General features: G+C 47.3%; 1 protein-coding gene across 2 annotated transcripts in view; it reads right to left on the bottom strand.

The window, feature by feature from the left end:
- The window catches only part of EML1 (EMAP like 1), a 116,151-nt gene that overhangs the window by 29,951 nt on the left and 69,971 nt on the right, over positions 1–16,229 (bottom strand). The window contains exons 4-5 of one of the 2 annotated variants that reach the window (XM_072963699.1): positions 13,556–13,690; positions 2,323–2,351 (exon numbers count right to left, since the gene is read on the bottom strand). In XM_072963699.1, coding sequence (XP_072819800.1) covers positions 2,323–2,351; positions 13,556–13,690 — 164 coding nt within the window. Of the gene's footprint in view, positions 1–2,322; positions 2,352–4,119; positions 4,145–13,555; positions 13,691–16,229 lie in introns of those variants that run through there. The other variant, XM_072963700.1, reaches the window with a different exon arrangement.

Here is a 16,229-nt window from a genome sequence, read left to right as displayed (position 1 = left end):
TTTCAAATTAGTTTTCAAGACTCATTCCTAGGGATTTTCAAACAATGCCGCATGCAATGTTGTCTAAAAATTGAGAGGCCATCCCAGTTTTATGCTATTGTGTGCGTGCAAATCAAGTCCGAAATGCATGCACGTGATACACACTTCACTCTGCACGTTAAGTTTGACTTTTAAGTAAAAAGCAACACACACTCACTCCTGCACACAGTGTGACAGGCACTGTATTCTACGATCCCCCGTCAGAATGACTGTCACTGGGACCTGCCCCCAGCACTGAAGGTGTTCTTATTGCCCCACTAGGGCACCTCACACAGTGCTGCCAAACCCATCCTTCCTCCAGGCAGATCTTGCAGGATCCAAAGCTCTCACTGCCCTGCCCCACTTTCCCCCTGAGAGACCTTCACTGACCACTGGGAACATCCACCCACATGGCTCCTCCTCTCTCTCCGCCACCTACACAGCTACCCTGGCTCTGTGCCTCTCCCCATGCTCTTCTCCTCGCCTGACCTCTTCCTTCCTTAATCCTTCACCCAAGTCTCAGCTCATCAAATGCTGTGGCTAACCACAACTGAAACCCCTAAAAGCACCAGCAGACCAACAGAAGAGGGGCAGAGAGGGGCAGGGGTGACAGCTTGAAGTTACATGACAAGTGATTCCATGAATTCTCTTTGACTGAGGAATCACAGACGCAGATCCAGAAGAAAGAGGACATGACGCCATCCCACACCACACACAACAAGCCGAGTGCGGGTGTGTGTAACGAACGCCCGTGATCGCTCTGCTTGAGTACTGCTGTCACGTGCTGGTTAGGACGCCCTTGGGATTGAGGTTCACTGTGCGGTTCTAAAGCACAGGACTCGGCAAAAAACCAAAACCAAAACCCAAAAAACCCCAACAACAACAAAGGAACCCCAAAAGCTGGAATTAGTCTTGGCCCTATCTTGTCATTCTACATCTAAATTCTAAACTCAGCAAGGGAAAGCAACTAAAAAAAATTGTTTTTCCAGGCGTGTTAGGATAGCAGCACACAACCACCAAACCCCAAGGTGCTAGGGGGGGAGGCCAGCAGCAGTGCAGGGCGCACACAGTGGGGCATCCCGGGGCTGCCCTATAGCTCTCTTGAGGTTTATACAGATTTTAACAAGAGTTCCTGTAATCAGCCAATAAGCAATCAAGATCCAATTTACAGCTCCTTATTAAAACCCATCCAAGTAAATGCTAAGGGATGATTTTAACTTCAAATAAATCAAAGTGGGTTGCATCACATTTTCATACAAGGAGGGGATCCGCTAGCCTGTATGAAGAGTTTCTGCAGCCTGGGTCACCGCTTGGCTCAGAGAGCTATGAGGTTTCAGAAATGCCGCCTACCTTTGCAGTGTGTCACCCGGCGCTTCCCTTGAGATTTCGGAGACAGAGACAGAAGTGCTATAAAGAGATGGGGGGGTAGGCACTGCAAGAGTGACCGGCCTGCTTGCCCGGGAGCACTCATGAGCCTCCATCGGGGATGCTCCCCTGCCCCCTGGCAGAAAAACCTGGACACATTTCAGGGATTCTGATAAATGCACTCGAGACCTAGCTCTGCCGGCTAATGATGATCACATTTTCAGTAGGTACATTTCATGCTTCCTGAAAATGAAATGAATCCTCAAGTACACGCTGATCAATATGCAAGTCTGACTTTCATGTTTCAAGTCTGAATTTAAGGGGAAAAGCTTGCAAAATTAAATGGATTTATTTAGCCAATTACACACCTGTCACTGATTCTGCCTTCTACGTACGCTCTCAAATAAGGTTGCTACGCTAAAAATAGCATCCACCTGATTATAAAATGTGTTAGAAAAGATATATGGAAAGGTACCTATGAACTATTAGTGTGCAGTTTAGGAAACCAAAGGCAGAAAAAGAGAAAAAGCTACTTTTTAGACAAAGTTCTACTCTGATGCATCAGAAACTTCCCCTTTCAGAGAAAAGCAAATGTTCATAACCAGAGTCCCACCAGTAAGGAAGGAGGAACAAAGGCAAGGAGTCTTTCACCCTAGAAATTTCACTTCAGTGTAACGGCATTGCACTCTTCCTCTTTACTGATGTCGCTTAAATGGGTTCTAAAGGGGTAAGTAAAGGCTTTAGTCTCCATGACCACTTCATGGGCGGTCTCTGACGTGAGCCTCCAGACCCCCAGGCGCAGGCTGGCGGGGAGCTCTCAGCCCGCCGGCCCTGCACTGACACCCGTTCTCCCAGCCCAAGTGGCCCCTGAACAACTACTTCTTATTGTCTCTCAAGGTCGGAGGTGAGTGAAGGGCAGCAACACTCCATCAGCCTTACCTGCGCTGAAGACTGGCTCCTTGGGTTTGCTGTGGGGGCAAAACAAAAACAGTTTTTAAAAGGAGGCTGGGGGTGGGGGTTCATCTCTTTCCCAGAAGACCCCACGCCCACCAGCTGCAGTAGTTGGTCACACAGATGCCGCAGGAATGATATGTGCTAAAGAGAAAAACAAAACCACAGAACCACAAAAAGGAACAGCGTAAACAAAATATGTCCAAAACCAGGTGCCAGAGACTGCAGTCCCAGCTTTATCACCAAAGCTGGGCTTTTTTTTTTTTTTTTTAATGAGAGCAAATAAAGATTTGGAGAAAGAAAATATTTGGTTAATCAAGACGGGAGCAGCCCCGTCTAAATGTGTAAAAAAGATTTGTTTTTCTTTCCCAAGCTTTTTTGGCAGATTTTTTTTGAAGAACTTATTTGAAACTGGCAAACTCCTGTCACAGGGGCTTCTGGGTGAGAACTTCCAGAGCCCAGCTCCCAGCAGGAACGGCTACCTTGGGGATGTCGAGGGGGCGGGAGGAAGGAGGAAGGAATAAGGGCTATTGGGGTGTGGTCATATCCTGGGACGTGGTGGGGACCCCACTGTGGGCCTCAGCCAGGCTGAGTCCCTGCCTGACTGCCCCTGGGAAACCAGACCCCCACAGCACTCAAGGTCACACCACGGAGGGATGGAGGTCACCCCGGGGGCAAGCTCCCCATGTGCCTGAACGGGGTGTCCCACGTGGAGGCAAGCACAGCCCTCCCTGTGACAACCTGACAACCAACTGCCAGTGGGAAGGTTGTCACCTCTGTGCCAGGCAAGGGGAGGGACGCTCAGGCAGGGCAGGAAGTGTGTTCAAACACAGAGCCCGTGATTGAACCCTTAGACGTCCACACCATCTTCCACTGTACCCCCACTGTCCAGAACACCTCCAGCTCAAAGATACAGAACACGACACACTGAGTAAATGAAACCCACCCCAAAGAGGGCTGGGAGGGCGTCAGCCCGCAGAGGCGCCTACATTTTCGTGCGTGCATATTTAAAAATACATACCTGCAGATATCACCCTAATGTTACTTTTCGCCTTCATTTTTTTAACTTGAAATACATTAAGAAACTCTACCAGTAAAAGCTACCCTTAATCCCACGATGTAATAAATGATATTACTTATTAACGTCCTTGATTTTTGGATGATCTTATGCAGTCCGTGGCTGGAAGCTCTTTCCTGATGCTTGAAAAGTGTTTTCCCATGTTTCACAAAGGTGGGTCTGCTACGGGCTTAGACGGCTGACTGCTCACCACTGGTCACGGAAAGCAGTGCTCTAGGGGCGGGTGCAGCTCCGTGTGGAGCACATGCCCGGCAGGCATGAGGTCCTGGGCTCAGTCCCCAGTGCGCCCATCAAAATAACTAACCAAATAAATACACCTGATTACCCCCGCCAAACACAACCCCAAAAAACCAACCCAAACAAAATAAATACAATATTTTTTAAAAAGAAAAGGAAAGCAGTGCTCTCTAATCCCAGCACGCCTTCTAGCATAAACACCTGTCTTACATGGGCCCCAACGGCCCTAACCCACGTCCACGGACCTGGCTGTTTCTCTGACTTCATCTCCCTCTCTCTACCCTCAAGTTGCGGAGTTCCGGCCAGTCTGTCCCTGCGGTCCCTTGACCAGGCCGGTGGCCCGAGTCAGGCATGGGCCTTGAGGATGGCACACAGCTGGGTCTGGGCTCAGAGCCGCCCTGGGAGGCCTTCTCCGACGCTCCACTCTGCCGGCTCCCCGGGCCCTGGTCCCCATGCCCCACCTGGCTTACCTTCCTCTTTCGTTCTCTCTCTCCCCATTAGGAGGGCAGATCTTTGTTCATGGCCTGGAAGCTGGTAAGGTCTGGCACCCTTCCTGCCTCTGGCTTGGGCAGGCCCTGTGGATCTGCCTGGGCAGGTGGGCTGAGGGCCGTCTCTGCAGCCCTGCCTCCCTCTGCGGTTGATGCGGCTGCCAAGTGCTTGGGGTCTCCTCCTGTTCTCCTGGCCAGTCCTCAGCTTTTGCTGAGCATCCCAGGGCCTCTCTCAGCTTCCCAGTCCCTCCTTGGTACCCAAGCAAGGCCCGGTGTGGAGAACTCCTCCCAGTCCTTCTGCTGGGCCCTCAGCAAGTGCTGTGCTTGGGCTGCAGAGAGGTGGCTTCAGGACTCCCATCTTGCTCCCAGTCTTCGCGGAAAAAAAGGTGTGCGTGTGAAGGTTCCTGTGTGCCTGGGGCTCCCAAGAGCTCTAGACCACTGTGCCAGCCCACACGCGGCCTCTCAGGATTCCATGAGCTTCCAGCTACTTTCTTCTTCTTATTCCCACTCCTCCTCTCCCTGCAGCTCTGCCAAAGATGACAGCAGCCTCTCCTGAGGGGCTTGTCACGTTGGGGGTCTTGGTTCATCATGTTACTTGGTGACCTTGGCTTCACGGTGGGCATACCTGACTTGTTCTCACTGTTGGGGGAGTGACACTTGTGGGTTTTTTTTTTTTTTGAGAGCGGAGGCACAAGTCTTAACTCCAAATTTTGTCTCCTTATTAGATTCACAGGCAGGTCAAGGACACAAGAGGAAAGAGCTGAAATAGAAGACTACGGAGCAAATCCACCAGTTAGGGAAGCCAGGCAGGAAATTAACTAGAGGACAGGAAAGCTACTTTTTCCATCACGACTTTGATCACAAAAAGCAGAAAGATGCCAAATCCATGAGCACAGAAATAAGCAATCCAGAACCTTCCCTGGAGACAGAAAAGGCCAATTATGGATCGTGTTCCTCTTAGAAAGAGGACACCCGCACGGGAATGTGAACTCCAAATACAGGGAGGCCAGTGGAATTTCGGTGCTAAAGTACCACCGGAGGACAGACGACGATTTCTGTTAAAAGATCAGAGAGCGGCAGTCTGAGTGTCAGCAGCCGAAGGTCACTGAGCGGTACCCGGTACTGAAGCACTCATCGTTCCTTAAACCTTGCTCTGAACTATGCGTTACTTTTTGAGTATATTGTAATTAGAAAACATACTCCCCCTATGTTTCATTATTTTAGACAGTTACATTTTTATAGAAAAATATACTGTGTTTACTTTAGAATCCATGATCCCAGCCAAAGCACCGCCATCCTGAAAGGTGAGAGGCGTGCCTGGAAAGGATATTATTCCAGGCACACGAGCATGTGTCATAAATACAAACCTATAAAATGGTAATGAACCTTCCCAACTACTGATAGGAGGAGAAACCCACAGAACATGTGATGACAATGATCCGACGGTAAAGACGCTGCAGCCCCAGGTCAGAACCAGTTAACGGGAGCAACACGCCAGTCACCTGTCTGTTCTTGAACTCACCTGTCAACAGGGCTACGAGTGGGTCCTTCAGACCCAGCACATGGGAACCATGCTCTGGCTGTGGAGTCACTTGGAATGAGACATGATAGCCTCTCAAGGTATTGTGTAATTTGTCTGTGATCATCCATTCCTTCATGTGAGCTAAATGGAAAACTTAAGCGGGTGACTTCACACTGTCTCCACCGCCAGGGTGTGGAGGAAGGGAGGTGGGGGTGGATAAACACTGGAACTAGAACGGGGCTTCATTCACCCCTATCCGAGGATGGAGTCAGTGCAAATGTCCCCCACCATCCCCTAAAGCCCAGGACGGAAGTCAGGCCAGAGGACAGAAAGGATTTCCCTTCTGGCAAGCAAACCCTCACCTCTTGGCTATTCCGACACCAGGCTGCTGTGGCCAACATCTCCGAAAGGAACAGTGCTGCAATCCGGTGTGGTTTTTTACTGCTCTGTTTTGGCAGAAAGGAGATTTGCTGAAAGAGCTTGGTTGCACATGCCCTTGAGCTGGGTGGTTCGGGAGACTATGCGAAGGGCTCTGACTATGAGCAGTGCCTGGGGGCTCACGGAGGAGGCAAGGCAGCCTGGAGCCTTCACCAGACTGGCAGCTGGATCTGGAGGCCGTGGGAGAAAACCCGGCAGTTGGCCCAGGGAAGATCCCCCACCCGGCGCTGTGAGCTCACACCCACAAAGCAGCTATAATCGCCCAAGTCGCGTGCTAGCAAATCCTCGAAAATGTTCACTGTGCACTTTGGGTGTGGGGGCTGTCACAAGTGGCTGTTTCCATTCCTCTGATATAACTCGTGGTGGCTGCACTGCAAACGGTGTTTATAAGCAGGAGAGTCCAGCCAAGACCTCATTCAGACTTGGATGCAACGAGTAATCACTGCCCGCCTCTGTGGTGGGGTCCTCGCCTAGAACAATCGTATCTGTTACTAAATGACCCCGAGGTCCTGAAAGCAGGTCTCTGACACGTGGGTGACCCATGTAACAGGGAGCTGGGAGAGACAAGGATGAAGGCAGACTGATGGGGCCAAAGGCTTCTGAGCAGAGATGCTTGCTTTGGAAAATGATGAATAAAACTGGAGCAAGGAGGAGGCTGTTTCAAACACATATTTTCCCCCTGCAACTTACTCATCTATAAAATCCACGCCCCTCGGCACACATACCATGACTCTTCCGAAAATGACATCACTTCATGAAATATAATCCCTGCTGGAAGCCAAAATACTCTGCTATGTAAATAATGATTCTTTTTATAAATTGTCCTTAAGTAAGCAGCTTTTAACTAGAAGTAGGGTCATTTAAAATCCATCCATTTAAAATGTTTAGAAGTCACTGGAGACTACTGGGGACAAAAACTACTGTTTCATAGACATTTCCAGCTGACACTTGCAGCTTAACACAGCAGAAGGAGCACAGGTTTTGAAGTCAGCCGGATCTGCATTCCTGTGGAGCAAATCACTTCACCTCCATGAACCTCAGTTTTCTTCATCTACAAAATGGGAATAACACTGCTGAGGCACAGGGTACCGGCAGGATTAAATATAATGTGTAACAAAGTGCCCAAGACATGGTTATTAATTAAAGTGATTTCCCTCTTGCTCCTAATTTCACTGACAAAAACCTACATACATTTCTAGGCTCCTCACCTAACAGCCTCAAAACTAAAACAACACAAAGACTATCAGCACTTATTATTTTAACATTTGTTAAAAACTAAATGACCCCTTGGCTTAAAGAGTGAAACAATCTTTTAGTTAAAAAAAAAAAAAACTTAATTTAAGTCACTTAATTTCCACTGCAAATGTTTCAGAATCTAAAATGCAGTGTTAAAACCATCTACCAATAGGTGGTGCTATTTGCACAGTTCTTCAATGACTATGGTTTTTTTTTTTTTAATTAAGTATATACGTAATATCATTGTCATCCACTCAACGGATATTTATTGAGCAGTTACTGTGTGCCAGGCCAGTGCAAAGTTCTAGGAATGCAAAGAAGGAAAACTGACACAGCTCCGTCCTCCCAAAGCTTAAGTGGGGTGGGGTGGGGGGTGCGATGAGTGGGCCCCCAGAGGGTGGGGAGGGAGTTGCAGTTCCAGATAAAGTTAATGGGTGTGTACAAAGCAATCTGAAAAGCAGCTAACTCAGACCAGGGGGCTAGGGCAGGCTTCCCAGAGAAAGGGGCATCCCAGGCTGAGTCTTGAAGGATGAGCTGGAGCTCTCCTCCTGCTGCCAAGTTTCCAGACACATACACATGTCACTTAGGACCAGGGAAAACCCTCCACTTCCTAGGTGCTAGAAGGCGTAATTCATCAGCTGTATGTTTGTTTGTTTGTTTGGGGTATCTGTTTCATGTTGTAATATAATAAAAAGATTTTTCTACATATGCTGTCTTCTTTCTTAGATTTGTGTTTCTTTAATGGAGACTGAGTTTGCACATCTTTTTCTTAGTTGTGTTTCTCTCCCCGTGAACTGCCTCTGCTCAAGCCGTTCACGAACTTTCTGATTGAGCTGGCTCTTTTCCCTCACAGGTGGGTTGTGTTCTTAGGAAATGAAAGACACTGGCCCTTTTCAGTTGTATGTGTCACTCGTGTTTGTTGAGAGAATGAGTCTTTGTGGGCTGCTCCTTTCCACGTCCCACCATGCCTTATGCCGTGTCCTGCACAGAGTAGGTGCTCAGTGAGTCACACCGTGCTGGGAAAGTGAATGAGTAAGGAGACAGAAATGTCTAGAATTTCTGATTCCTCCCTATTCAAGTTGGGGTGAGGTCAGAAACAGGGGTTGGGGAGCTCTGAAATGTCCCGAAGAAGAAGGGCACTCAAGATTGGGGGGTGGGGTGAGCAAAGGTGCGCAAACACCCCCACGTCAGCTCCAGCGCCAGGACAGCGTAGGCATGACTGTAGGAGCTACCATTTACAGAGCCTGATACAGGCGAGCTCAATGAGAAGGGGTCTCTGGATACGATCTCATTTAATCCTCACAAGGACCCTGGGCGGTGGGTACTAATTTTTACTGGTGTTGAGGAAAACCCCAAAGAGATTAAGTAATTGCTTCAGAGTCATACAAAAAAAGTGGCAGAGCTGGGATTAGAACTTGGCTACGGCTATAATGCCCCATCGGTCCAACCTCTTTTTGTTATATTGACTGGGGTAAAAAGATTCATTCAATAAATGTTTATTTATTTTTATTTTTTTGCAGGGGGCAGTAATTAGGTTTACTTATTTATTTAATTTTTAAATGGAGGCACTGGGGATTGAACCTGGGACCTCGTGCATGCTGAGCATGCACTCTAGTACTGAGCTATACTCTCCCTCTGATAACAAATGTTCATTGAGTCTACTGCATGCTGGGCATTGTTCTAGATGTTGGACTGGTCTAATTGGACTAGAAAAGTCTTGCTGGTACCTGAACAGCCAACTAAAGCACATTTGCCTAGATAAATGATAACTCACATCTGAGGTAACGTTGTAAGAGTTTATTTCCTGACACAAAGACATGCTCAAATAGCAAGTGAAAAAGAAGGTTACAAAACACACAGAGAAAATATGATTTATGTGAAAATTATACACTACACACACAACACTCTAGAAATAAAGTCTGGATGGAAATACAATAAAATGTTAGCTGTGAGTTCTCTGAGTGCTGAGATTATAGGGGATTTTCATTTCCTCCTTTTTTGTACATTTGGAGATCCTAAAACATATATTACTTGTGTAATAAATAAATTACTTCAGAAAAGAGAAGAAATCGTGCTGGGGGAAAGCGAGAGCCAGTGTTGGAAGGTGTGGGTATCAGGGTACAGGAGAGTGTGAGGAGGAACCCACAGATGACGAAGGACCTGGCGCCCCAGGCTGACTGGATTCTGCCATCAGTGACGCTAAAGGAAAAGCAAAGCAAAGCTGAGGCTTGAGGACCTGGAGGTATTATTCCCAAGACCATCCCACTGAAAGCTAGAGCTTTAAGGAGGATGGAGTGAGGGTCCTGCTCGGGGCTCTGGACCTTACAGCCTCAATGAAACAGTCAGCTGCACAACACAAAAGGCACCTAAGGGGCCACCTGCACATGGCGGACAGCGTCATTATCTGCACCCTTGTTCCTGTCGTTAACTCCAAAGACAGGGAGCGCATCTGTGTGTTACATACAGCAAGGTTTCAGGCAGAGGGCTAACACATTCCTAGTTCTAACAAAATTAGCCCGTATTGCAACAACTTTTTGAAGGAAACAAAGTGTCCTGCTTACAAAGCTGATAACTCTTATTCCAGTCAGAATTACACACGGGAAGCAGTTCGATAATTGAAACATTTTATCAGTCTAGCAACGTCTAACAGAAACTGTCCATTCTAAATAGTGGCTGTTTTTCTGCCTGACATAAAACACTTTTATTTTTAAACTTAAAAAAAAAGTTCCTATTGGGTTTTTCTGCTGGCTACATTAGACACTACGGGTCATTTATCAGAATGTTACTGTTGGTTCCCACTTTAAATTTAATAAGTACTTTATTATGACACAAATCACTATATAATTGATAATATTCATTTACCATCAATAATACATAAAGTAAATATTATATTGCCATATTCTGCTTTTGTTCTTATGAAAGTTTTGTCAGTGCCAAGATTAATAAGTGCTGTTAAAAATTGGTGGCTCATTACAAGCAAAGTGTTTTAAAATGTTAAATATTCTAGAAGTCAAGAATGTCACAAGAAAGACTATTGAATCTGGTGATCATTTCCAAAGGAAATGAGATACAGGAGCAAGAAGATTGAAACTATCATGAAGAACAGTTTCTAAGAACACAACACGCGGAATTATTACTATACAAATTAATGAATCTTGGAAAATGTGAACGTTTAGGACCTCAAAAACACTATTATTTCACGTTCAACAGTGAGATCTGTGCAGCTATAGGTAAGCCGTCTTCTATCTGCTGTAATGATTATTATTGAGAAATATAAACTCTGATACGAAATGGTTTTCCTTGAGTAGGAGGTGCCTCTTCCTAATTTTTGTAAATGTATCACATGCACCAAAGACAGCATTGTGTATGGTGTGTGGTGACTGGGGACTTTATAGCAAATAATCTGTGATTGACACAAGTTAAAGTGCTGCCCTGTGGGAATGACTTGCTGCTTCTGCAAACCAGGACAGACCCAAAGTTACCCCTTCAGTACCACCTTCACTCCCTCACATTCTGACAAGCTTTCCTGGGCATCTCCGGGCCTGCAGACCTGCTCGTTCTGATGTGACATTAACCACCGTGAGGCTATACGGTTGGTCCTCTGTACCCACGGGGTCCCCATACATGGAATCAACCACCGCAATGCAGTTGGTTGACTCTGAGGATACAGAACCCACTGACCAAAGGACTAGATCATCCATGGATTTGGGGATCCAAGGGGGTGGGGGTGAGGTCCTGGAACCAATCCCCCTCGGACACGCTGGGATGCCCGTACAATACTTTATTTCTCCCCAGCCAATTCTAGATTTTGCCAAAATCCAGGTTGCACTCACAGGACTGCATCCTGTGAGTGTAAGTTAACATGTATCAGACAAAAAAAGACTAATAACTTCATCTTACGAAGGAGGAAAATGAAGCTCAGAATTTTGGAATGCCTCATGACGCATTTTCTTTGGCTCTGCACAGGTCTCACTTGACAACAGTCACCAGGACAACAATGCCCATAACGAGTGCCAAGTGCCATGCTGGGTGTTTTCCAACCAGTTAGCTTTGGTAAGATTCAAGGGAATTAGGTATAAAAGCCCTAATTCACAGACAGGGGGAAACTGCGGCTCGGGGGAGTGAAGAGGTGGAGCTGGCTTACACACCCAGATCTGTCCTTTACTCCAGAGCCCGTGCTTCTTCCATTATGTCTTGCTGCTTCCAGTAACCAAACAAGGATAATCTCCTTAAATGTAAGTCAGCATTCTGGACCCATGGGCAAATGTGTGCGATGCGGAAGGGGTCATGATATTTGAGACCACCGAGGACCATAATGTTTAAAAAAGGAATTGCATTGGGGCCACCTCTCCATCCCTCTCTTTGCGGGCTTTAAAAGCCCTGGAGCCTGGGCACTGGTCCGTTAGACTCTAGCTCTAACTGGGGGCAGGGTCAAGGCAGCGCGAGAGTGGGGCTCTTCACACAGGCACGGAGAGGGAGAATGAAAGGAAGAGGACAGGCAGCAACGAGAACACCAGCTCAGCTCGACCTTCACCTCCGCAGCGTCTTAGCTGCTTCCTCCTCTGTCTGACTTACTGCTGCCATTCCTCCTACCGGCCCCAAAAGGTGTCCTGGTACCAGCACTGACCTAAGGGAAGGCAGGAACTTTCTCTCTGAAACTCCTCCAGTGCAATTCAACCAGTTTGGCACTTTGTGGGCTTCCACTATTCCTGGGTTCTAATGTGACAAAGAATTTGTGTTTAAATGGACGTATGTAGTTGCCTGAATTATTTCTGGAAAATGATTAGTAAATTTTCCCAGTCCCTCATTTCCAAATCAAAATTTCCTACAGTGGCATTACAAAAAAAATCTTTGTAATTATCTTTCATGGAAATATTTACCCAGTATGTTTAGCAAAGCCATAGGATTTAAAAGATAAAATAGTTCTGGGGTTTGCACAATGCAGATTCTTCTGGAAATTCTTAATACAAATCAGATGTGCTGAGAAGGAGCCAAGTTTTTAAAAACTGCCAAGAGCCAGACCTTTCAGGTCAACGTCCAAGCATCCCCTGAATTCACAGAAGCCTAAATGCATGCTGCATTTCCCGCTTACTTACGCTCTGCTGCCGTTGTAACCACTTGGCCTTATTTCCAAGGTCTTACCACCCAATTAGCATAATCTTCTGATAAGATGTACTAATGGTCTACATCAGAGGACAGAACCCCTTGTCAGTGGTTTTGAGATTGTTAATTGACTGTGGACTTGACCTGCTAGAGATGTGACAGGCGCCTGCATCTTTTTTTTTTTTTTAACAAAACACATCTTTTAGGAATAAAACTGGAAAAGAGTTTAAGCTTCCTTTATAGGACTGAATCAGAATGGACTTACGAACTTGGAATTTTTACAGCCTGTGGCTTGGAGTCGACTGCTTTATGACTAAGCCTTCTCCTTACATGAACATTTGGAAAAAACCAAAAAACAAAACATACTCAGCCTGTGAAGCTGAAGTTCCTTCCTAAGCCTTGCTCAATAGAAAATAAAATTGAAGCACAGTATTTAAAAAGAGAGAATAACTTATGGTGAGTAGACATATATACAGAGAAACTGATCTCACATGCACAATACATTCTTACCCATAAAACAAGCTATTAAAATGAGCTTTCACTCATAAAACATTACTATTTAATTGTAATAGTTTAATAGGGAGTTACCATAATCCATTATAAACTAACCTCAAAGAAATATTCAAAGCATGTTTCATGAAACCAGAAAGAAAATGGTTCCTATTTCTGATGTTAGCTCAATATTAAGAAGAGTTTCTGACAAATCACAGAATTACAGCTTTTCATCCGGTCTGTGGCAGACAACACTCTTGACAAACTTAAATAATCCACCATCATTAATTCTGAAATGGCAGCTGGAGTCCTAGAAATAGCGAACGCTCTGTGGATATTCAGAACGACTCCCCAAGTCCCCTAGAGCTGGTACTAAGCAAATTCTCAGGAATTACTTCTGTCTTCATTAGAGCTGGGAGTTCAAGGCGTCATGGTCCACCTGGACAATGACTGGTGAGAGCAGCGACCAGAGGCTGCCTGGCCAGGGCCGAGGCTCACCTCAGGGGGTCTGTGCGCCACGGAGGGCGCCCAGCTTGCGTGCTTACTGGGGTCTTCTGACTCACCTCTGGGGAGAGGACAGCCCACAGCACCTGATCAGCAGCAAGCAGCGGGCAAGACGCCCCTTACCTTTCACTGTTCTTTTTGCCGCTGGAAGAACTGCTGGTGGATCCTGTGCGGTTCCGGTTTCCTTTGGAATCCCCGTAGCTTTCCCTTCGGCCGCCAGGAGAGACCCGCTCGGAAGAGCTGGTCCTCTTGATGGTACTAGAAGTGCAATGAAAAGGACCATGAAGTCCTTCACCGAGCGAGCTTATTCTGTTGCTGAGTGTAGAAATATACACAGAGGACATCAGATTTCCATGTGGATATTTAAAAGGTAGGCTGGTTCTAAATTCCTAACTACAGAGATAAAAAAAAAAAAAACTTTTCAGAATTGTCACCCGACATCCATGCCTCTACTCACTGCCTTCGTGCCTGCGGCAATGAATGCAGATCAGCCACAGAGGAAGCTGAAAGGTAAGATCCCCAACAGCACCGTGCGCGCTCTCCAGGGCTTGGCGGGAGGTGACCCCACCCTCGTGCAGGCTTCAGTCTAGACAAAGGGTGCTCAACCCACGGTGACCCCGCCCCCCAGGACACCTGGCACCGTCTGGGACCATTTTTGCTTGTCACAGCGGGGTCGGGGGAGAGGATGGCTACTGGCGTCTAATGGGTAGAGGCCAGAGTGCTGCTAAATGCCCAGTAGTGCACAGGACAGCCCCACGCTGAAGCCTGATCCAGCCCCAAACGTCAACAGTGCTGATACCGAAGAACTCTGGTCTAAAGGCACACATGGGACAGACACAGTAAGATGCCACAGGTAGTGACAGACTCATTCCACCCTCTGCAGGATGCCTTTGTTTGGAGCTGCCGCCCCTACAAGTGCTGACTTCCTTCTGTATAACCCAAGGGACTAGACTGGTGGGAAGCCTAGTGAGGGACATCTGGGGAAGGCTTCCTGAAGGTTGTGAATTTCTGGGAGGGAGAGAACAAACGGCTTGAATGTGTTGTAATTACACAGCAGGGAAGAGCCTGTCCTAGGACAAGGGATACCACGCACAGGTAATCCACAGGCATGAGGGGACAAGGAGCCAGGGCAGGGGCTGCAGGTTGGTGGCTTGCTCTCAGAGCACGCAACTGTATTATGGGTATCCCTGTGCAGTGTTTTTGTTTTGTTTTGTTTTAAATCTTCATCATTAAGGCCATAAGTTTCTTGAGGTTCTAATCATTCTTGTATACTTTGCAGAGCCTAGTATAGACGATGGATAAATATTTACTAAATGAAAGGATGAAATAAATGAAACAAGAAATAGGAGGGTCACACTGACCCTGGTGGCAGGAAGAGGCATGAGATGCTATCGTTTGGCATCTGCTCTGTGAGAAAGAAAGGAGGGGGTGAGTGGGGGGTGCCTCTCCAGGGCAGGGGCTGCGGGGGGAGGTCTGGTCCAGGTGCACAGAGTCAAGGTGCGGGTGGGAGGTGATGCAATTCTGCAACCTGGGAGGTGGCTGGGGACCAGTACAGTCAGCTGGGGATGGGGGGGTGGGTCACTGAACCTCAGACATGGAGGAAATCTCCACCTGAGGAAGGAGTAGATGAGAGTAAAGAGAACCCTCAGGGAGAGAGTCACTTGGTAAGATGTGAGTTGAGGAACTGCAGCCAGAATCTGAGGGGACAGAGAAACCTGGGGAGGCTGGGGAGAGATGAACCCGGGGAGGACTGCAGGCTGTTAGGGCTGCAGGGACGGGGGGCTGGCGTGGGCGATGGTGTAGCCTCAGGGGCTCCAGTGAGCACAGCACCAGGGGACAGTGGAGACAGAACCGAATTTCAATCAGGGGGACACAGGAGCTGAGGACTCCGGACAGCAAGACTACTGCCCCTGGGCTGAATTCCAAAGCCCTCCTTTCTCACAATTAAGTAACTGAACTTGCGAGAGCCTCGCCCCTGGGAGCCTCTGCTGTCTTCCCTCCCGTCTCTTTCTTCTCCTCATCTCTGCCTTCCTTTGGGCCAACTTTCAGTCCTTTTTCCTCCATAACTGCCAACCTTCAGTAAATAATATCTTAGCATGTTTTTAAAAACTGTACAGTGTATCAATTTTTGAAAACCACCTCGCTCCCTGAGCGAGCAAACCTAAATAAAATGACCACGCTCATCACGGTGTGAAGACACTGTCCGCAGAGCCTTTCTGGTAACCGAGGAAGCTCTGAATTGACAGCACCCGCATCTCACAGCTGGGATCTGCACGGGCGTGCCGTCAGGTCAAAATGTGAATTTTTAGAACTCTTAATTTGAGGACAAGGAAATTATAGATCTTTGGAGAGCAATACATTTCTGAAATTTAGGAGTAAAGTCTAAACATTACAGAATCCTTTGTGCTTGAAGTTCGAGATCTTCCAGTGATGAGAAACACCAAGCTAATTTCATGTAGCGGGATCTCCCTCTGCCAAGCATCTGGTACAAAGCTCTGAGGAGCACTGTCCCAGCAGCTGGCAGCCCAGAGCGTCACCTCCACGGTGTCCCTGTGGGAGTTCAGGGCAAGTTCACAGCTGTTTAAAGCTTGTATAAAACACCCTTAAAGAACTGAAAAGCCATGACTATTAATCAATGATGGCAAACGTTCACCAATTTCCTAATAAAACACTCACCCTGGCGGCTGGAAGGGTGAAGAGGGGACATTCACGACGGAAGCGTGGGCAGCGACAGGTCACATGTGTTCAGAGCTCTGCATGTTACACGGATCATTTCATTTGAACCTCAAATCCCCTG

The sequence above is a fragment of the Vicugna pacos genome, chromosome 6 (assembly GCF_048564905.1).
Source record: "Vicugna pacos chromosome 6, VicPac4, whole genome shotgun sequence".
In the NCBI taxonomy this organism is placed as follows: domain Eukaryota; kingdom Metazoa; phylum Chordata; class Mammalia; order Artiodactyla; family Camelidae; genus Vicugna; species Vicugna pacos.
Note: the sequence above shows the minus strand (reverse complement) of the source record. Positions and strands in the feature narration are given on the sequence as shown.